Source organism: Gastrolobium bilobum, unplaced genomic scaffold (assembly GCF_033153095.1).
Source record: "Gastrolobium bilobum isolate Gb01-03AN ecotype WA unplaced genomic scaffold, APGP_CSIRO_Gbil_v1 utg35809, whole genome shotgun sequence".
Taxonomy (NCBI): Eukaryota; Viridiplantae; Streptophyta; class Magnoliopsida; order Fabales; family Fabaceae; genus Gastrolobium; species Gastrolobium bilobum.
Window position 1 is genome coordinate 26,112 of NW_026896725.1, and position 23,350 is coordinate 49,461.

At 35.9% G+C, this 23,350-nt stretch overlaps 3 protein-coding genes across 4 annotated transcripts; 2 read left to right on the top strand and 1 right to left on the bottom strand.

Annotated features, from left to right (window-relative positions):
* The first annotated feature begins 7,810 nt into the window (after nucleotides 1-7,810).
* LOC133301647 (uncharacterized protein At4g04775-like) lies at nucleotides 7,811-8,401 on the top strand. Its single transcript, XM_061501303.1, has 2 exons — nucleotides 7,811-7,975; nucleotides 8,048-8,401. The coding sequence occupies exons 1-2, from the start codon at nucleotides 7,811-7,813 to the stop codon at nucleotides 8,399-8,401; spliced, it is 519 nt and encodes a 172-aa protein (XP_061357287.1).
* Nucleotides 8,402-12,072: 3,671 nt separating this feature from the next.
* On the bottom strand, nucleotides 12,073-12,639 carry LOC133301648 (uncharacterized). The gene has a single exon (XM_061501304.1). The coding sequence runs from the start codon at nucleotides 12,637-12,639 to the stop codon at nucleotides 12,073-12,075; it is 567 nt and encodes a 188-aa protein (XP_061357288.1).
* Nucleotides 12,640-14,977: 2,338 nt separating this feature from the next.
* LOC133301656 (uncharacterized) lies at nucleotides 14,978-21,567 on the top strand. 2 transcript variants are annotated; one of them, XM_061501312.1, is made up of 9 exons: nucleotides 14,978-15,147; nucleotides 15,265-15,405; nucleotides 16,802-16,835; nucleotides 17,998-18,043; nucleotides 18,681-18,776; nucleotides 19,008-19,061; nucleotides 19,149-19,214; nucleotides 20,956-21,034; nucleotides 21,303-21,567. In XM_061501312.1, exons 1-9 carry the CDS (start codon nucleotides 15,073-15,075, stop codon nucleotides 21,378-21,380), a joined length of 669 nt encoding a protein of 222 aa, XP_061357296.1. In that variant the 5' UTR covers nucleotides 14,978-15,072; the 3' UTR covers nucleotides 21,381-21,567. The 2 variants fall into 2 exon arrangements, with proteins under 2 accessions (XP_061357296.1, XP_061357297.1); XM_061501313.1 differs by having other exon boundaries at nucleotides 18,001-18,043.
* The last annotated feature ends 1,783 nt before the right edge of the window (nucleotides 21,568-23,350 follow it).

Consider the following 23,350-nt stretch of genomic DNA (forward strand, 5'->3'; position numbering starts at 1 on the left):
CAACAGGAATTAGAAATTTGTTTACCTTGACGAGCACATCTTCCACAATACCATGTACTTGCATTATTGAGCGATCGGCCAGTTGAACATTCATCCTCGTTGGCTTTACTTCATCAATTCCCAGCTTCTTCATCAGGGTGAGGGACATCACATTTATGCTGGCACCAATATCGCAGAAGACTTTCTCTATGGTCGTCTTGCCGATGGTGCATGGAATACTGAAGCTCCCTGGATTCTTCAACTTTGGAGGCAAGTTTTTCTGTATGATTGCACTGCACTCTTCTATTAGTGTAACAGGTTCATCCTTTGTGAGCTTCCACTTCTTAGACAACGTCTCCTTCAGGAACTTAGCATACAAAGGCATTTTCTCCAGAGCTTCTGCAAAAGGAATGTTAATTTACAATTTCTTAAAAATATCTAAAAATTTAGACATTTGCTTCCTTTGCTCGTGTTGCTTGCTCCCCATGGGATATGGAGGTTTCTCAAAACTTGAGAAATCTCATTGCTTCTTCTGAACTACAGGAGGTTGCTCTTTTGCTTTTTCCTTGCCTTCTTGAGTGTGCTCATTCTTGCTTGTAGGAGCTTCCTGTAACACCCCGTATATATTCGGTAAGGTTATTATATCATCGTATTAAGCTGCGCTTAGTTAAAAATGTGGAATATCTTTTTCTTTTCATTTATGACGTCATTATCATTACCAACTTACTTAATTAATCATTTAATAAAACCATACCTGTATGTAAATTGCAAAGACAGCTAACTGAAATATCTCATTAATTAAAATAACAGATATATGTCTCTAGTCACGGAACTACAACACGTAGACCGGACCAACTAGCAGTTTATACAACTCAAGCTAAAATTACTAACAATATAGTGGCATGGACAACTCTCATGCTCACCCAAATAAGGCAACAAAGCCCAACATAAGTCTCAACTCAATAATCATAAATGACAGAAAATAATACATGAAAACACATTATGCATATAAACCATTCCCCCCATGGAGTATGGTGGAACAGACAATGGCTAAACCGAGGACACGAAAGCTTACCTTGCAAGCTAGCTATCCCAGCCAAGAGTCCACACAATCTCAAAGTCCAAACACAGCAGTATCACAATCTGTTATGGACCAATAATATATCAATAATCATACTCTACAAGCATTCAACAAAAGACAACGCATTTTCTTACGTTTTACGTCTTAAGGCTTCACACAAGCCACAAGCCCTTAATCACTTGATTCTGACTTAGTTCAATTATTACAGAAGTTCAACTTCCTCAAACAAGGGTCCACAAACCCCAAACATCAGTTCTGGATGAACAGTAAGCTATTATTCCTCGCAAACCCAGAATATCCGGATATTTGTCGGGGACATATTCGGATATGCATATCTGGATATCATATTCGGATATGCATATCCGGATATCCCTATTCGGATATCAAAGGACCCTATATCCGGATAACAATATCCGGATATCCCTATTCGGATATCAAAGGACCCCATATCCGGATAACAATATCCGGATACACATATCCAGATATTTCGCGACAGACAACAGCTTCTGCATTCACGAAGATATCCATCCAAGGTACCATTTTTAACACTTTAAAACGTCAAAGCATGCATTTTTATTCTGTTTTAGGTTCATACAACAGTTGGTTACTTGTTTAACTCATTAAACATACCAAAACATCAACTTTAACCCATTAAACTGAAGTTCAAAGGTTCAACCACATACCCAACTTGAAAACAGAGGAAGGAGTGCTCTTGGAGCTCACCAATGGCTCCTCACAGTTCTGACTTCTTCAAGAAACGAAAATGTCAACACAAGCTTGGACCTTTCTACACAAAGGAAGCTTCTTGAAGCTTCTCAAGCCAAGAAAAAGAGCTCTCACCAAAGGGACACCAACTCAGCCCCTCAACACCTTACCAACAACATCTACAACTCAGAAAGAAACACTCACCTCCTTCACAAAGCTCACACACACTCAACCAAGTGTTTAGATGGTGAAAAAGAGAAGAAAAGGTGAAGACTTGGCACAAAAACAAGCATGGGAGGCTAAGGAAGGGTGGTGGCAGCAGCTGGCTCCAATTCTCACGTAAGGTGGCTGAAGAATCAGCCTAGGTTATTGTGCAAGGGCCTATTTATAGGCCACACTTAAATAATAACACAATATTAACGTAAATAGCTACGCTTAGTATTTTAGTCTCAAACTCAGGATTCTTAACCTACTCAATTTTACAAGAATTATCATATTTTTATTATATTTTTCGGAGCACCTTTCTGGTACGCGCTTTTCATAGCTAGTGTCATTTTCTGGCACCAGTTCTCATTATTTTAACTTGAAACTTGTTTTACTAGTCCTATATAATATTCTAGGAATTATCATGCACTTATTATAATTTTTTGGGATACTTTTTCGGTACGCATTTATATCGACTAGCAGAACCAGTATCTGCATTTTTCGTCTGAAAAGCGACTTTCAGTACTATTACTCACTTACCATAATTATTTAAGTCTCATAATAATTATTATGGTCAATTATGGAATTATTTTCTATTTTTGCATAATTAATTAATTAATTTTCTTAATTAACGGTACGGGTTCTTACACTTCCACTTTTTCTAGATCCTCGTTTTTAGTAGTGATGGCATTGCAATGCTCCCTTGGATTGATTATGGTGTCACTGGAGAATGTCCCTGGATTTCTCTCAGCTAATTGTCTTGACAACTTCCCAATTTGAGTTTCCAGATTCCTTATAGATGCTTCGTGATTCTTGAAAGCGGATCTGGTCTCTTGCATGAATTCATCAGTGGTCTTTGTCAACTGCAGTAAAGCTCTTTCTAATTCAGATGGTTGAGTCTGTGGAATTGGAGGAGGTCGTAAGTATTTGTTGGATTTGTAATCCAACCTTCCCCTTTGAACCCTCCTTTTGAAATTGTTCCCTGGAGCATTGTTCTGGTTTCTCTGAAAGTTTTGCAGTGGTTTTGGCTCATACCAGACCCCGTTAACTTGTAATGCATCTGATCCCACCAAGGTTGGGCACTCGTTGGTCTCATGCTCTCATTTGCAATACTCACAGTTAACCGAGTTAACTTGAGCTGTAGCAAGTTGCATCTTGTCCAACTTAACATTCAAACTGGCAATCTGTTGAGATAGGATCTTTTGTTCTGCTAGCAATGCATCATTGTTTCCCAATTGCAGAATTCCCTTTCTTGGTTGAATTGGTTGAACTGTCATTGATGTGTTCTCAGCCCTCGCCATATAGTCAATCAGCTCTAAAGTTTGAGCTGTTGTCTTCTTCCCTATGGTTCCATCAGCTGCACCATTGACAACCATTCTAGAGTCTGGTGTCATTCTATTGTAGAAGACTCTAACTTTCTTTCCGTCCGGCAAGTCGTACTGGGGGCACTTTCTGATCAATTCTTGGAATATGGTCCAAGTTGCACATAGAGTTTATCCTTGCTGTTGAGTGAAGTTGGTAATTTCATTCACCAACTTGTTGTATTTCTCCCTGGAAAAGTACTCTGCGAAGAATTTGGCTGCCAGCTCATCCCACATTCTGATGCTGTTGGGAGCTTGTCTATCCAAACATCTGAGAGCTTTCCCTGTTACAGCAAAAAGGAACAGTCGGAGTCTAATTGCATCATCTGACACCCCGTTATGCTTAGTAGTGTCACAGATTCTCAGAAATCTGTCCATTAAATCATGGGGGTCTTCATAATCTTTCCCGCTAAATGGATTTTTCTACACCAAGGATATCAGTGCTGGCTGGATTTCAAAATTATTGGCGTTGATTGGTGGTCTGATGTTGCTAGAATTTGGCCTTGTGAACATTTGAGCCAAGATTGACTCCATCAATTCCTCCTCCGGTGGTGGTGGATTGTGAGCGGCCATCTCAGGTTCTACTTTTGGCTCTGAACTCAAAGATCCCTCTTGCTTCTTTAGTTTGGTTAGCTTCGGGTTCTTCTTTGTAGTCTTCTCGATTTCTGGATCAAACTGTAAAGGTTCACTGTTAGCTTTACCTTGCATAAAAGAGAGAAATCAAATCAGTAATTAAAATAAAAAAATTAAAAATTAAAAATTCCAATCTCAAAGATCGAAAGTTAAGACTAATATTGGCGTAATTAATCTCCGGCAATGGCGCCAAAACCTTATTGCGAAATCGGCAAGTATACCATTCGTCTCAAGTAATAAAGTGATAAGTAAGATATCGTTCCCTCGAGGATTAATGTTCCAAGTATTAATTCAACTATTCCCCTTAAGTTGGAAAATAAAATTTGTTTGTATTGTGAAAGTAATTGATTTTGAGATTTCAAAACAGAATTTAAAAACAATTAAATTTAAAACAGAAAATTTAAAAACAATTAAATTTGAACGCATGCAAAAGTATCAAGAACGTTAAGAAAATATTGGTGAAAAATTTGTAAAATGACTGTAGCCAGGATGCACTTCACCTCCGATCCTCCCTTATATTCCTATATTGTATTTTATAATTAACTAATTGGTTTCCTCAGACAATCCATTATTTCCCTATAAATTAGTTGAACCCTAATGTCTTAGTGATTTCAACCCTTTAACCCAATTAGAATTCTAGTGTCCTAGTAATCCCTCTTGAATTAAGCATTAAGCAAATGAATTATAAGTCTGCAATCTATGTAAGCCTATGTCTAGATCATACACAAATTTTTATTCTACCCTTGTCCAGACTAAAATCCCAATATGTCTAACCCTCAAAGCCTTATAATTAGAGTGGCCAATTCTAATCAGGATATGGAAAAATTAACACAGGTAGAATAAAAAAAACAAACTATTTAAATTATAAAAACAATATAGAAAATATAAAGGATTCACATCGGGTCCGTGATCCCAACTACAAAAAGAAAACTAGCCAGACATATCTAGCTTTAACAAATTAAAGAAATTAAAAGAATTCATAACAAAGAAAGAAAAGAAAAAGATGAAGAAGAAAGATCAATGGTCTTCAATCTTCAAGTTCTCCGGAATCCTGATCTCCAGCGTGAGTCTCTTTCTCTGAATATTGTTGCCTCTGTCCAATTGTGTTTTTGTGTTTCCAAGAGATGCCTTTTATAGGGATGAAAACCATATCTTTTAATTTTCCATCATATCTTCAATGGAATCTTCACTATAATCTCTAATCGTATCTTTGATCCAATTCTTCAAATATTTCCCTTTTTATTTTAATGGAAAACTTTCCTTAAAAATATTCAAATGAAGATTTGATAAGATCTTCAATGATTCAGAAATCCAAAGCTACTCTGCTTGATATCTCCAATTTATCTCTTTATTGAGCTGAAATTACTGCAAAATATAAGAAATCTTATGAGAATATTATTAAAAATAAAATAAAAATTTAATTATAATTCTCATAACTTTTAATTACTTTTAAATTAATTTCATGCTCATATTGACCCTTAATACATAGTAAATTAGAGACTCATCAATGCTCAGAATCTACCTTAGCAGAGCGAGATTCCCCTATAATCTCTGAAAGAGATGACCCATAAATACCTAAAACAAGAACAATTATAATCAGAAGAAATTGATGAGCATAGCTAAATCAAAATAGCTACTAGTTGAAGAATCACTAGTTGATAAACTTGCAGATTTATCCGAATCGAAATAGAATTATTTGTATCACCAGAAGCTGAGTTAGATGACGAAATATTTCCACAGTGGCAACTTGACAAAGTGGACTCGGCTAAAGAGTCACAACATCTTTATATAAGCTTATAACTCAAGAAGACATAAGAATAACAAGGGTTGCTTTGAGTCCCCCTATTTGAGACTCGAGGTTTTGAAATATGGTGGGAAACTTGTTTGGTTAGGACAGATTGGCCTTGACCTCAGCTCCTATTACATGGAAAGCTTGAGTATTTGTGGTAAGACGACCTTGACCTCGGTTCCCAAAACTAGTTGATCCAAATTTCTTTTCAGTGCTTCCAAGCACGATATCCATGAAGCATTGCTTCACGTTCTTCCTCTTCAGTTCTAGTTATTCCCCAAAGCCAATACCGAAACCCAGGGGGATCCTTTTGAGAAACTCGATTTCATCCTTTTTCTCATTCCCATCACGAACAACAACAGGTTGGGGATTTTTCTTCCCTCTCATTTTTGATAGAAATTAAATATAACGAACACTCTAATGTTTCACGAAAAATGGAGAGAAGGTAATATGGTAACTACCCATAAATACCAAAACACTATACTAGCTAAGTGAGATTCAACAACTTCACAAAATATATCATAATATGGAGAAAAAATGACAAGATTCAAAGGTGAAAGTATAACCGAAGATAAAAACTTTGAAGAATTTAAATACACAAGAAATGACAGATGTGCCAGATAAATGAGGGTTTGAGAATATGAACTCCTCAAATATTCAAAATACGACAATGGAAAAGGAGTTCCAAAGGATAAATGATGGTACCTGTCTTAAAGATGATAAGAATTGAGAGTGCGCTTTGAAACAAATCCTTCATACTGAAGAAGATAAAATTGGAAAAAGCACATAGCAAGACGCTCATAAGTTGTAAATATGAAGAAGAAAAGGAAAAAAAGGGAATATAAATATGAAACGTGAAGTGTAACCGCTGGAGTCACGAATAATAATCGATAGGGGAATAAGCATCAATTCACTCCAAAAGTAATGATTAGATGGGTGAAGCAATTCGTGCATTTAATGCACACGAAATACAAAGACGGTGTATGTTGGCTACAACACGCTAGTGAGAGCAAAAGTCACGTGTAAATATCGAATCATTATTTGACTAAGTGTAAAACTAATTCGGTTCATATAGAGTCAAAAATATAAGAAACTATGTTGGACAAAGACCATGAACCAGATTATAGAAGGGGAACTTCTTACCATAACAAAATACGGTAAATCTTATATTGAGCAGTTGAACTGGGTTGGTAAAAGATGGACCTGGGGGCAACTCATCATCAGAAGGTGAAAGCAATCCAAGGTTAGTCACAACTTCGATTAAATTAATATAAATTATATCTTGGCAAGTTAAAAATTCAATTTTCCCAGATAGGAGACATATACATTATCCCTTAGAACTAATATAATAAACCTTGATACTCCTAAATGGGAATCCGAATAATTATGAATGTAAACCCGGATGCTTCACCGTGAGAAACCCAGGAAATTTTTTGATACCCAGATAGGTATTAAAACCTTTTGAAGTCCGGATGATTTTTAAAGCTATATGCACCCCAGTAGCCCGGATACCCAGATTGCTTGGCTGAAGGACAACTGTTATGGACTCATATGAGAGGCTCATTTAATATAATGCCCAATAAGGGGCAATCTAAATAAAAACTTGATATAATCAAAGGAGGATATTTATCAAAGATATTAATCCTAGAGTAAAGACCTAAATTGGTCCCTGACAAAAAATGCGGTAGACAAATTAGCCCTAAGAAAATTAAACTCATTGAATAGTCCCCAACAATGTGAAACATGACTCATGTTAGTCCTTCTGTCAATCCAAAAGTGACAGTGTGAATGACGGTGATTATGTGTCACGTTAAGTGACATGCTGAAGCCCACGTGTATTGGAAGAACGACGTCGTTTGTTGAAACTCATCCACGTTGGACACACCAGTTCTCTTTCATCCAAGAAACACCGTCATTTTTTTGTTAGGGTTCAACTTAAACCAGAAATCATGGCATCGAATCGAAGGTTGAACGCATGAATTTGGGGAAAATTGATTGACGGTGTAGGGAAGGTGGGTGCATACTGTTCGATTTAGGGTTGTTCTTTGTTTTTATGCCATGGTTATGTCTTCTGGAAAGGGGAGCTCAAGTAGTTCATTTAGGTTCAGAAGTGGAAGAAGGAGAGCTGCTCCATTGTGTAAATGTGGGAGGCACAATGTTGTTTACACCTCCAAGACACCTAGAAACCCTAATAGATCATTTTTCGGGGGCCCCAACTTCAAGGTGAGGTTGATTCTTTCATGCGTTATTTTTGGTATGTCAATCTTATTAACTGTATAGTTGAATTTGGTTTAGGAAAAGAAGCCACACTGTAACTTTTTTACATGGGTGGATGATGCTACATCTGATACCATGGAGCTGGAAGATTGGACAATTAACAAGCTAGAGTTGAATGTAGCTGAAATGGAGTTCAAGTTGAAATTTTTGGACATGAAGCTCAATGATGAACTGCAGCTGGAGGTGAATGACCACAAAAAGAAGATTAATGAGCACTGTATAAAGATTGAAGACATATCAATGAAGATGCACGAACACTTTGAAAGGGTTGAGAAGGAAATGATGCATGTGTGTAGGTGTGCTAGGGTTTTTGCTGGATCCATTATCATTGTCTTTGTAATATGTCTATATCTTTGTAGTAGGGTGGAGTGAAATATTCATTTTTAATCTGTAATATGCATGCTTCTCTGTAATGGAAAGACCATTGTTGGGATGTAATGAGATGTTGTTCATGCAATGTATATAATTTGGTTAATGTCCTTGAACTTAATTGTTCTTAAAGCACAATCTGCTAAGTGTTAAGTTATCTGGAAATGCCAATTAAAAAGTCAAAAGACTGTTTGAACACTAACAACAAGGATGAAGGGAATTATACAGAAGGGGGGAATGAGCTTTCTGTGGTAACAGTTTTTTGTGGCATTGGTCTTACTGTCATGTTTAGCAGGGACTAATTTGGGCCCCGATGAATTTGTTAGGGACCAATGTGGCCAACTGTGAAAAATAACAGGGACTAAAATGGTCCTCGATAAAATTTGTGGAGGACTTATAAAGTATATAACAGGGACCAATGTGCTAAGTTCAGGTATGTTTACATATGACCCCAAAATGACACAGAATACAAAATATAAGCAGGACAAGAAATCTGCCAAAGAGATGGTAATGACATAAACAAAAAATAGTATTGTTTCACAGTATTGAATACAGTCATGACAGTGAATACAGATAGTAACCAAACTGACATAATCTTCCATTCATTTCACAACAATGACAACAATGAAAAATAGTAATGACATAAGATATTTAGTAATCCAAAAAACATATTCCATTGATATCATCACTTTGTACTTACAATTCCAACTGACATAATAAACCATTAAGTAGGAACACTTTGTCTTCCCAAAAAACAAAGTGTTCATACTTAATATGGCCATAACCATAGGCATACAAAAAAAAGCCATTAGTGAATAATTTAAACAGGGCTAATACCAAACTAATACCAAAAATCTGGCCTAATTACAATTCCAAGCTACTGGCCTAATAAGTATAAAAAAATGCCAACTGTCACATTCGAACTGGCCTAATGTCAGTGATTACAATTCCAAATCAGTTATGTGGGGCTGGCCTAGGTGGCCTGAATCCTGGTGTAGTCATGAAGCCCATGAATCTGGCTCTGGTGCCACTGCTAGTTGCAGCTGCTGTCTCACTGGTCACTGCCTCAGCAGGATTGCATGGTGGTGGGTTGCTGCCTCTTGGTTCAACTACATTTGGTGCATGCTGGCTGCTTGTCTCTGGTGGAGGGCAGCCCTGACTCATGCTCATGATGATTTCTTCAACTGTCCTTGACTGGCCAATTCAACATTAACCGGTTTAGGTTTTTTCTTTGATCCACCAGCAGGTCCTTTACATGTCTTGGGGTAATGACCAGTCTCACCACACTTGGAGCATTGAACTGTGTAAGTCTTTCTAAGCTTCTTGTTGGTCTTCATAAGCTCTTCAGCGGGATCCTTCTTGCGATGCTTTTTTGGACGTCCAATAGGCCTTTTAAAGCGTGGAGGAAGTGGTTTTGGGGCATCACAAGCTGGCCAATATTGTTGGGAATTGACTGGGTTGAGAGTGTGTTCATAAGTGGCATGCAAAGCATTCACTGTCAGCCATTGGTGAACATGATTTTCCACAGGTTCATTCTTGTGTGCAATGGCAGCAATGGCATGTTCACAAGGCAATCCAGTAAGCTGCCAAACATTACAACTACAAGATTGTTGAGTTAAATTCACCCCAACACGTTGACCCTTTCCAGATACTTCATAGAGATCTTGGAACAAGTTTCCAGTCCATGTTGGTGTCTAAGAATTTCTTCCAACCTTCAACTGGTCCAGCCTCTTCTACTGTGCAGGTGCTATCTTACCCCTAAAGGTTTGTAGAATCCTCTTGTGTGCTGCCATCCTTCGCATTATGTAGCACCTCAATTCCTCACACAATGTCATTATAGGTTTGTCCCTATAATTCACAATCTTTGCATTCCACACCTCAACCATATTATTCGTGATGTTGTCACATTTAGGCCAGTGACTGTAATAGGCCTTAACCCAATATGAAGGGTGTATATTGTCAAGATACTTCCAAGCTGGTTCGTTTAGAGTCTTCAGCCTTTGCATGACCTTCTCAAATTGGGAACAGTGGTGCATCTAGCACATTCCCATACAATTCCTCTTGTCTCTTTATCCTTCCACTGCTTGATGAAGTTCTTCCATACATGTTGTACACAGAACCTGTGGTGTGAACTTGGCATAATTTCCTTCAAGGCTGGGACAAGTCCCTGTATGTGAACGACAAAAAAAAATTAAAATACAATCTCGTATCAGCATGATTAATATCAGCATGTACAAGGGGAAATGACAGTGCTGGTGTGTTAAGTGCCCATGTTAAAAGATCTGCAGCAGGGACCAATATGTACCCCCGATAAAAATGTTAGGGACCAATATGGTTCCTTTTGTTAAAAAAAAGGACTAAAATGGTTTTTGATAAAATTTGTGGAGGACTTGTCAAGGTCATTAAAAAGCAGATGGATGATAAATGACAGCAAGGCAACAGAAGACCACTACATGGACAAATCAAACAGAACACACGTATACTGTATAATTTCGGATCATCAATGATAGCAACCAGAACAAACATGTTCACAAGGAAATCTAAAATATTCATTAACATCAATGAAAGCAATGAAAAACATTGGCAACAACAGAGAATTGATTGATCAACGACAAAACAAGTTCATTAACATCAATGACAATAGTGAAACACATTGGCAACAATAGATAATTGCTTGATCAACAACAGAACAAGATCATTAACATCAATGACAGCAGTGAAACACATTGCCAACAACAGATAATTGCTTGATCAATAAACAGAACAAACATCAATTAGCTTGCAAAAATTAAGTGCTGACATAATATACCATTAAATAGGGCAATTCTATGTAAAATAAATAATTGGAAACACAAGCAAAAAAGCCTTACCTTTTGTTGATCCGAAATGAAGTTCCAACCAAATACTGCATGATCCCCTAAATCTTCTTGTAATAATGTCAGAAACCACTCCCAATTATCCTTTGTCTCACTATCAACCACGATATATGCAATCACATAGAATTGCTTGTTTGCATATTCACCCACAGCACTCAATAATTGACCTCCATAATAGCCCTTCAAAAAGCATCCATCCAACCCAATTAAGGGCCTGCATCCAGCTTTGAAGCCCTTCTTACAAGTATCAAGGTAGATGTACATTCTGTCAAATATTGGCAATGCTTGTGGAATAGGTTGGGGGGTGACTTGCAATTTGCAACTGGAGCCAGGGTTGCTCCTCAACAGCTCAGCCATATATCCTCTTAGTCTTCCATATTGCTCCTTCTCACAACCTTCAATGATCCCCTTTGCTTTTTTCAAAGCCTTACTTACTTTCTACATATCCAAATGAACATTGTATTCCTCCTTCATGTGCTCAAATGCCTCTGTCCTGGTCATCTTGGGTTGTGTTAGTATTCTCTTCTCCAATTTCTTGGCCACCCAATCTCTTATAGCCCTTTTATTCTTGAAGACTCTGCAGCATGTATGAGTCTCGTTAAAAGTCTTAACTTGGAATGTGCTTTGCTTATTGTTCTAGGCACAATACACCATCCCTTCACAGTCTTCTACACTGCATTTGGCCCTTACTCTGACCTTTTCATTCTTAACCCATATGAAGTTCCTCCCAAGACTGATATTATAATCTTTTACTGCACACTTAAATTGGTCCAGATTCATAAACTCCATACCAAGTTCTTAATAGACATGCCCAAAAGAAGCTTGTTCATTGAACTTTGGCAAAACAGGTCTAACATTCTCATCATCATCACTTGAAGGAGGAGTCCTCAACTCCTCGGGCAGATAGGTATATCCTTCTTCCTCAAATGACATCATGGCTTTCTCTTCATCAACTTCTTTAGATTCAGAGTCTTGAATTGGGGCATCCTTCTTGACTGCCTTCCTCCTTGGGGTCTGTTTTGTAGGCCTTTTTTTCTCTACCATTGCCATATTTATATCATCATCATTATCTTCTGAATCATCCTCAACACCAGGTGGGGGAGGCTCGTAAACCTCATCCTCTACACTCTCATATGAATCTGAGTGTGAGGAAGCATGGTCATCATCTGCATTATCATCTTCAGACCCATTACCATCATCCTCTACACTGTCTTCATCATGGTCCGAATTGATCCCATCATCACCTTGTGCATTCAGGTCATCAGCAGCCTGTGCATGGTCTTCATCATGGTCCGAATTCATTCCCTCATCACCTTGTGCATTCAGGTCATCAGCAGCCTCTGCATGGTCTTCATCCAAATTCATTCCATCATCACCTTATGCATTCAGGTCATCAGCAGCCTGTGCATGGTCTTCATTTTCTTTGACCCCATCATCACCTTGTGCACACCCTTCATGTGAATTGACCCTATCATCAACCTCTTCATGGTCCCTGTTATGTGCTGAATTAATGACATTATCCTCTTCACTGTCATGTGTAGGTGAAGCAAACTCCGGAATTGAGATGCAGTCATCAAAGTAGACATGTATCTCATTGTCATTCCCTAGAGCAGCCTCACACATGACACACACATCCGAATTTGTACTAAGAGGTCTGAGCCCCTGTTCCAAATCGGGTACCCCAGGCTGTAGCCATATCATCCTCTTGCATTTTTCATACCCATATTGCTTAAACATGGTGTCAAGGTCACGAATATTGCAGTAGTCAATGTCCATCTCTGGCAATGAGTCCACCCTTCCATTTATATAGGCCATCACTCCGTCTTCATCTCTGACTAAAATACCACCGTGATGATAAACAATCACTATGTATTCGGACATCTGTCAAAACCAAAAAACCAAACCTATCATTAAACCATGAAGCCACAGACTTTGAAAGGGTTAAACAATACAAAGCAATAAAAAAAGCAACATTTTTTATGGATGCTGACATGTATTCCAACGATTAACATGGGGTTTTTAAATGTTTTTAAATGGGTCAACCATGGCACTTTTTCTAAAACAGGGACCACACCACCCGATTGTTACTTTCTTTTAAAACAAAACCCTAAATGGAAACATGGACCACAAATGTCCACTTCATGCAGAAAAAAATCAAGCATTAAACAAAGGGGAACAACATGAGGACCACAAGCAAAAGGATGACAAAGAACAATATAAAAATGTTTCAACATATAAATACTCTTACTTTTTTTAACGGTATGCTCAGCCTCACAAAGTCTCCCAAGTTGTCTTTGTCTTCCACTGGTTCCCTCCGATTCTTGAAGAAGTTCGTAGTATTCCAAACGCAGGCACCAAGGTTTACTCCACGGTCTTCGTCCTTCCTTCTCAACAATGAAGCGTCGATGTTAGAAAAGAGGGAAAAGGTAAAGTGTCCAACAGTTAGGTGAGGGGCAAATTTGGGTTTTACAAAAAATGGTGTGTCCAATATGGGTGGGTTTCAACAAACAACGTCGTTCTTCCAACACACGTGGGCTTCAGCATGTCATTTAACGTGACACATCATCACCGTCATTCACACCGTCACTTTTGGATTGACAGAAGGACTAACGTGGGTCCTGTTTCACATTGTTGGAGACTATTCAACGAGTTTATTTTTCTTAGGGACTAATTTGGCCACCGCATTTTTTGTCAGGGATCAATTTGGGTCTTTACTCATAATCCTAATACGACAGTGTTAAACATGGGCATGAGCTGCTAAAAGAGACACATAAGGTTCAGAATCCTAACACCCACATGTAAACTCTATAATAATAGATAAAATCTACAGGTATGATACTCTCTCTTGATTACTGTTATGTTGTCATTACACACACACCATTCCTTTGGCAAAATTGTTCTTTATTCTTAGTGCACAGTGATATGCTAAACTCAAATATATCTAGTTCATAAATACTTTAGAGAGAGCATCTAAATCCACGATCAAATTACTAGCCTATGGAGTTAGATATCTCTGTCTTCAAGATCTTCAAGACAGAACAGATTCAATTCTTGGAGAATGCAAGAACTAAAATATTTAGGCAAAAATTCAAAAATCGATGCATTGGACCACGATTTATAGCCAATTCACCGGGTTAATTGTACAATCGAGTCTAGTTTTTGCATTGGTTGAACAAGTCAGTTCGGTTCTATTTTAATAATAACGGTTTTGACATATTTTCTCTAAATCTAGATTTTTTAAAAGCTTATATTATATAAAAATAATTTAAACTAGCTGAAGAATTTGAAAATATTTTAATTCCTCAATTAGTATAAATTTTAATAAAATTAGGGTCTCATTTTTCTGCAACAGAGGCAAAAAGGTTATGTCTGTCTCAGAGACAAAAATAGAGACTTATTAATTTTATTTTTATTTTTTTAAATTTATCAGAATTCGACGTCAAATTTTGGTAAAATAATTTTATTTTGTGTTTGTGGCAGACAAAACTATCATATATAATATTTTAATCTATAATTAATAAATTATATAAATTTTTAATTTTATATTATAATAATAAATTAATTAATTAACTTAGCATGTGTAATATATTTTATTAAAAAAAATCCAATTTAACCTATTTGATTGAATAAATTTTTATTAAGATATAAGTATGATTTATTTATTAAATAAATTGAATTACAAGAAGAAGAAGAAGTAGAATGGAGAAATACCACTTTTAATTTTTTTCTCTGTACATCCAATTCCTTCAATTGCTTCTACCTCTCTTACGGTGCCATCATCAGAAGCAGAACCCATCAATGTATTTTCCTGTTAAACTTGCACTTCACTGTAATTCCACACTCTTTTCTCATCCACATACCCACCAGCAACAGGTATTGCTACCGCTACTTATGTTCTTGAATTATCAGTTACATTTACACTCTCTTTTATCTTATTCCATCCCAAATTTATGATCTTTTTCATTTTCTGGAATCTGGGTATGTCTCAAGTTTGTGTCAGAAGGCTTCCATGGTTTGTCTCATAAAAGGGGTGGGACCCTTCTCATGCCCTGTTACTTGAATGAGCTGAATTATACCCATTTGTGCCTCACCCTCCATAAAAGGCTGTGCTCAAGTTACAGCAATGACAATGTAAGTAATCTATATATGTTTGTTTTTATGTCTTTAGCTGTCTGTGTTTTTCTGAATGTTAATTTTATTGTGTAATCTGTTTCACTTTCTCATCTTTATTGCCAACTAATTGAAACCCATGATGTGGGGTTTAAGCTAACCTTAAATGGGGAATGGATCCTATTATATGGTCCAGAGAATAATAAGATGAAAATAGATATCAACACAAATGACCAAAAGAAAATAATGTAAAGAATATATTATTTTAATTTTTAGGAGCTAAGTACCTACTGTTTTATTACAGAATATCCACTTTTTTACCCCTTAATCTCCAACATTCTGGTCCAGGAAAATGATAATAATAAGAATGGTTGTACACGAGGGATTTGTGAATTGCTTGGCTTGAGGAAATCCCCAACATAATCTTCTATTTATGCATGATTTAGAATCTCTAATATTAGAAAACTAGGAAAATAAGGAAACTAGGAAATTAAGAAAAATAATACAAATCAAATCCTGATTATTTATGGTATATACAGTCCGTAAATGGGAGATATGGGAGGTATTTCCCTAAATTGCAGATCCTAACCTAGAAATAACATGTTGTCCTCTAAGTTCAAATCATCCATTGCCAAACTACACAATTTGTGTACTGCTTTGGCCACTTTGCTTGATGTTCCCAGTAGCACACAGCTTTTACATATTAGAAAAGTTTAGCCCCTTAAAGCTCAAGTTGTATGGACTTAAACCTTGGAAACTGGTTACTTAATTAAATCTTACTTAGCTATGAAGGTAATCACATAATTGTTTGGTACTGACTAAAGATATCAGGAAAATCAGGAAAATTTACTACAATTATAAGGCAGCAAATAACTTATTCTTCCAACTATTGACTTGTGTTATTGACGAATAAGGCACGTTGATGGCTACTAGAACTGTAATGAGAGCCATGCTTGATGCATGTCCTCAACTACCCATTTTTCTTATTGTGAATTTGGGCTATCACTGCTTAAATTTAAAGTTAAACCCCAATTGTATTTGAATTGCTAGTTATATATGTAATGTTAAACCCCAATTGCAGGCTCATAAGGCCATAAGGATAGATTAGAAGGTGTGTTCTAGTAGCATGTTTTGCTAGGGAGTCAAAATTATGTTTGACCTGAAAAATATTTACCTGTGTGGAATGTAACTCTCACATTACATTATTTCTACCTGAAAGTAATTCTTGCACACACTAAATTGACATTTTATTCTCAAACAAAATATTTGTGATATTTATTGTTTTTAATTTCAATTTTTGACATTTTCTTCCACAATACTAATATAATTCATCATGTCTACGTTTGTACTTTCCCTTTGTATGCTTATACTTTTATTGATTGGATTTTTGTCTTATCTCTTATTGGTGTAAGGTCAGACACCTGAGCTATCAGATGCATGCAGCCATGAAGGTATATAATTAATATATTTTCTATAAGTATGCAGTAATTATGATCTGTTTATTCAAGTTGTGTTAAGAACCTTGAGGTCACCACCCCAAAAGCTAGCTCAAAGAGTGGGAGTGCCCAAGACCTTATAAAGGTCATATTAGTTGCCCATCTAATCAATGTGGGACTATATATGACCTCAAGGTTCTTAACATGGTATCAGAGCTTCACCGTCCCCCGCTTTAAAAAGTGGAATTAAAATAAATAAAAAAAGCACAAAAAAGGTAAACAAAAAATGGGCCTGTGCAATTTCCACGCTTCTAGCCTAAAAGGGCTCTTGCGTGAGGGGGCGTGTTGAGATATATAGTCCCACATTGATTAGATGGGCAACTAATATGACCTTTATAAGGTCTTGGGCACTCCCACTCTTTGAGCTAGCTTTTGGGGTGGTGACCTCAAGGTTCTTAACAAGTTGTTCCAAGTTTCTAATTATTGTTTTAAATAGAGGACATTACTGGGCGCTCAAATTATTGAGGGTCCAATTTTCAATTTGGTCATTCACTTTTGATCAATATGTAGAAGTTGCAACATGCTTTCATCAGTGGTTGTGCTGTGAATCCCTCCATGAGTTAATAAATATTGTAACCCACCTGTTGATTGCTCGCTGTTATTTTGTGAAAAAATGTAGAATTTCTGCTGGTACTGTGCTTTCAACCTAGGACAAACGCCCCATGGTTTCTATTTTCCTTAAAATAAAAATCAATATTAATGCACATATATATATATATATATATATATATATATATATATATATATATATATTTTCATGGTGCATTTTTCTAATCATAGAACAACCCATTTCCCTCAAACTAACTTCTACACAATTTTTTCTCTAAAGTTTTATTGACAAAGGCCCAATTTTGATTTGTCTCTTGATAAAAGTTTTGAATACTCTTAAGATTAGATTTATGAGAGGAAACTACCATCTCCGAGCACCAAATTTCCATTTTAGGAACCTGATTGAATGTTCGTAGAAAGTTAGAGTTAATTACACTGATAAGGGAAAAAATAGTCATGTATATAATTATCTTTATTTATGGATATAAATTGATCCTTGGTGTTGTCTAGCTCTTAAATTGATGTTTTAAGTATGTAATTAACAACTACAAGATATTTTTACATTCAGCAGAAAGCGAAGAGGGTAAGAAAGGAGAGTCAATGACAAGCAGTGAGTATGTACGACTTACCCTGTAATGTATTTTCATCAATTGCTATAGACTACAAAAATTGTTTTATCTGAAGATGATGGTGTGTTCATGTATGTGTTATTTTCTGCTTTGCCTTGCCTCTTACTTATGATGGAAGAAGTTTGTGAAGTGCAATCGATTCTAAACTATACTGACCAGGATGTTCTAAAACCTCAAAACTAATTATTTTGTCTGGTCAACTTCATTCATGGAACTAGTTATTTCTCACATTATCTTGACTGAAAGAAAGTGAGACAAGTAACTGGTCATTTGATACCTTTTTTATTTAGAATTTTTTTTCTTTTCATACTCTGCAATCATGAAGCCAAATATTAAAATGGCTTGACTTAATTGCTTTGCCATCACGGACACAAAAATAGTAGAGTTGATATGCTCTTCACTGGATTGTATGTGTGGCAAATTTCATGGTCGACATTTTCACTCTTTCATGGTTCCCACTCTCCCCCTCACTATCACACGCTCTCTCTCTCACCATTTTTTCTTATCTTTTGTATTTAAGTAAGCGTGCAAATCGGATGGAAATCAAGTTTCTTGCTCCTATTGTGAATGATTTCTTTGCAATTAAAAGTTAAAGCCTGTTCTTATTTGTTTAATATGTCAGCATCCTGAAGAAACTGAGGAGATATGGAGTTTCTGGAATCCTCTCCTATGGACTTTTGAACACTGCATACTATCTCACAACATTTCTTTTTGTGTGGTATGTGAACATTTGTGCCTCTTACTTTGCTTGCATTTTTTGTTTTCCTTTTCTTGGAGTGCCTATAATATTTATATTGAGAAAGTTCCTTCTTCTTCCTACTTTAAGTCTATGTTTTCTTGGTAAGAGTTGTTGCTTGGAGCTTTTTTGTCTACCCTTTATTTATTTTTCTTGGATATTTGGAAATTGTTTCAAAATCACTTGAACTGGGAATATGCTTTTTTTTTTTAGGTTTTACATTGCTCCAGCACCTGGAAAGATGGGTTATCTTGCAGCTGTAGAAAGGTAAGAACATATTACTGTTATTCCCTCAATAGTTTCTCCATTATGGTTTGTTGATATGATGCGTAACAACTTCATAGTGATGTATAGATTTCTCAAAGTGATGGCTATGGTGTGGGCTGGTAGTCAAGTCACTAAACTCATAAGAGCCGGCGGGTGAGCTACCTTAACTTTTTCACATTGTTTACTGTGTAATGCATGTACATATGTTCTTGTCTTGTGCCCCATGTAAACCTATAATTTTGTGAAGTGTTTATTGTAGTAATGTTTTATTAATAAAACGGAAAACTATGGTGGACAAAGCTCCCCAATTTGTAAGTGTAGGGGTGAGGATCGATTGTATGCAATATTACCTTTGCATATTTGCAAATATGTTGTTTCCCATACTCAAACTTGTGACCATCCGGTCATAAGGGGCAACCTTACCATTGCTCTAAGGTTTGCCGTCAAATGTTTTATTAATATGTTAGAAATAATGTTTCTTTATCATTCCATCTCTGCGTTGTAACTTTGTGATAAAGTTTTGCAGTAAGATTGGCAGCTAGCTTTTGGCTTGTAAACTTTGTTTGAATAACATCATGACAGCTTTATAAATTGCCATGCATCTTTGGGATTAGAGCTGTTGAATTTAACACGTTTATAGATGTGGAGGGATAAGTTATCTTTGTACTAACCTAGATTGTACCTTGTTATTTACGAAGCACCGACACTTCAAAAACCTTGACGTAATATGTCCGACACTTTCCAACACTCTCCGATACTCCGACACTCCAACACGTGTTATAGAAATTCAAAAAAAGGTTCAAAGGTTGCGTTGCGTTGAGCTTTTAGTTCAAACTATTAGATTCGTTGGATTACGATTACCATTTTATTGAGTTTAATATAAATATTTGGAAGATCTTATGTTTCTTTGCAAAATTGATGAATATTATAAGTTTAGTTTCATTTTTGTTAAATTATTCAATATTAAATATCATAGTTGTAAAACCTAGCCCGACCTGGCCGGGTCGACCCGGAACCCGGCGAACCGGTCATCGGACCGGTTCGGGTTAAGCATTGGACCGGTCACGCATCGACCCGGTCAATCTTGGTCAAAACCCGGATAAAACCGGCAAAACCCGGTGACCCAGTGACCCGGTTGGGTCATGCATTAAAAAAAAAAAAAAAAAGCAAAATTGTTTCATCTTGTCAAGAAAAATGTAGAACTCATTTTAAAACTTTTTGTAATTTTATTTGTTAGTATATTCTTCTACAATGACCTCAAATTTTAGTTTCTAAAACTGAAGCAATTTGCGGAATAATAAATTAAGAGAATGTGACATATGTCATTTTAATGTAGTTGAATTTGAAAAATATGAGTTTAATGTCATTGAGAGGTATGTTTATAGAGATTCTGAGTTACAATTTAAATTGACTATTCATTTTTATTTATTTATGCTTCTTGTTTTTGAGTTTATTTAATGAACCTTGTTTAATTCATTTTAGATATGGAGAATATAATTGAATTTATATGTTTATATTTTTATATATCTATATATATCCGGGTCAATCGGTCCGACCAGTGACCCAGTAACCCAGTACCCCGACCGGGTCGGGTTTAATAACACTGTTAAATATAATATACACTACATAAATTAAAAATATTATTTAATATCAAAACGTATCCTAATGTGTCAAAATTTAACATTTTTTAGATTTAACGTGTTGAAGTGTCGTGTCGTATCGTGTCACGTGTCCCGTATCAGTATGGGTGCTGTCATTGTTAATTTGTTATGGTTGTTGTTTGCTTCTGTCTGGACATGTACAATTAGGCAAAGCCCTTTTGTAATTTACAATACATCAATTTCTGAGGTTAGTACAATGAAAACCATCTCAAACAGTGGAGTTACTTATGCAGAGCATTGGCACTGGCACCTTTTGTTGACAGAGGATTGTCCTGGTTTACTAATAAGTTTAAGTTTCAATCACAAGGGAAGGTAATTTTTATTTTTTTGTTAATTTTGTCCTTTTCAAAAGAGAGAGCATGTTTGGAGTAGTGATAGAGTTGCTCTTCTGAGACTAAGAGGTCACGTGATCAAATCCAGAAAATAGTCTCTTTTCAAAAATACGAGGATAAGGCTGTGCATATTAGGATTTTCCTCTTTCCTATCCTCGCAATTTGGGATTTCATGTGGAGTGGCTTTTCTTTTTTAATTTTGTCCATTTCATTGTTTGTTCTCAGTTATTTAATTTGACAATCTCCAGGCTTTCATGGCAATAGTGGGATTCTGTGTTGGATTGGCCCTCATTGTATTTTTGGTCATCACACTGCTTTGGGCATGATGCCATTTCTGCCACCTACTTGAGAGGACCTTCAAATTCAATCATCCCCTGAGAATGTATAAACGTTTATTATCAAACAATTGTTTTACTCTTTAATACCTTCTTGAGTTTTTAGAATGTTATATATGACCGTGTCTCATAATATTGCACATTTTTTCATGTAATGCGTATATGTCCCTTCCATTATTTCCATAATTGATTTTATGTTGGTATGGGTTTTTAAAAACTTAAAATAAGGTTAGAATAAAACAAATAAATAAAGGCTTTAGTGTGTGTCCTTTTAAAGGACACAATGTGGTGTCCTTTTAGCCGTTATAATTATGTACTACGGATAATATATAATTATAATATTAAAATTGTATTTTTTTTCACTTTTCACGTCAGCAGACAGCTTTTGAAGAGAGAAAATAAAATATAACTTTAATATTATAACAATGTATTACTCGTAATATATAGTTATAACTGCTGAAATGACACAACATGTCCATTACAAAACTTTTTACCATAAAGAAAACAACAAAACAGTGGGCAATGTCATTGGTAGATTGCTATTTGGTAGTCTTCCACCCTTCTCTTATTGGTCCTTCGTAAGGAATTATCTCCTCTGAATTTATGTGACCTTATCATATTAAATTTTGTATGTATTTGTATCCTTGTAAGTATTAAATAGGTGGAGTTATATCAACATGTGTGAATATCTAGATATAAACACAAAATTAGATTTTCTAATTCTAGTTGCTAGAGATGATTGCAAAAATGGAAAAAAAAAAAAAAATCTATTTAAGCTCATAAACTTGCAGGTGGAACAATTCTGATTCCACTAATGATCTTAGATCCTCGAAATAACTAGGGTATTGAAATCATGAAGATTGATGAAAGAAAACTAAAACACATATAGATTAAGAAAAATGAGATTGATAATAATGACATAGTTATGATAACGTTTCATCAATTATTTAGAATGGTCGGATATACATAACATCTTGAGATATGTTTATAATAATAAGTTGGCGAACAATTATTTTTATGCTCTTCACTCTGTATTCACCACAAGAAATTAATTATTTAACTCGTAGGAGTTTATCAACGATTTAATATAATATTATGGAAAAATGTTAGTTTCACATACAAAATTCTTCACATAACAGTCACTTGTTGTCTCATGATTTCCATGAACAAATTTTTTCCATCATCTAAACTTTTATTAACCTAACCAACATTTCTGTATGTTATATTCCTTCATAGAAACAAGAATAATGATGATTGTGACATCCCATCTTAGAATTGGTTTATTATCATTGCTTTTATGATATTAAGCGCAGTTACAATCACAATGGTTTAATTGTAAATATGGATAAACTTTTTCTTTTAAATATTATTCATTTATAACCGTGCTTAATTTTCTTTTGAACAACACTAAATTTAAAATAACCAATTGAGTGACCATACCATACGACATTGCGGAATAAATGAAACTAAGTTTAACATCATATTCTTATTTTGTTCAAGTTCAATACTAAACTATATTCCCTTTTTATTAAATTGGGAATTCTCTACTTCTTTTATGGTTCTCATCTCCTACCATATTATAGATCTCTTTGTTGGCTTCGTGTGGGTTCAAACCGCGCTCAATTAAGAGCTCTGTAACTCGAGTTATGTCAATTTTACCAAACTATGTTCATATTATTTTTGAGAAGCGCGCTTGAGCGCCCAGATGCAGAAAATTTGGCCATCTTCAGCGCGCTTGAGCGCCCAAAGGCAGAGATTTTTTCTCTATTTCACGCACATAACGCGGTTGAATGCTCTTATCAGCGCTTGAGTGCACTCCACCTGGGGCAGACTTGATCTCCCCTGTTTTTGGTGGTTCACTTGAAGGAGATCCTCCCTCCTTTCTCCAACTTATTGGTACCTAATTGATGAAGGATTTCCTACCATGGTCACACACCACGAAGCTCTCACATTCCACATAC

Excerpts from the sequence above, each read along its gene's own strand:
- LOC133301647 (XM_061501303.1), top strand. The coding sequence starts at position 7,811 with ATGGTTATGTCTTCTGGAAAGGGGAGCTCAAGTAGTTCATTTAGGTTC. Across the intron at positions 7,976-8,047 it reads TCGGGGGCCCCAACTTCAAG|GAAAAGAAGCCACACTGTAA; the intron begins GTGAGGTTGATT and ends AATTTGGTTTAG.
- LOC133301648 (XM_061501304.1), bottom strand. The coding sequence starts at position 12,639 with ATGAATTTGGATGAAGACCATGCAGAGGCTGCTGATGACCTGAATGCA.
- LOC133301656 (XM_061501312.1), top strand. The coding sequence starts at position 15,073 with ATGTATTTTCCTGTTAAACTTGCACTTCACTGTAATTCCACACTCTTT. Across the intron at positions 18,044-18,680 it reads GAGTCAATGACAAGCAGTGA|CATCCTGAAGAAACTGAGGA; the intron begins GTATGTACGACT and ends TTAATATGTCAG. Across the intron at positions 21,035-21,302 it reads AGTTTCAATCACAAGGGAAG|GCTTTCATGGCAATAGTGGG; the intron begins GTAATTTTTATT and ends GACAATCTCCAG.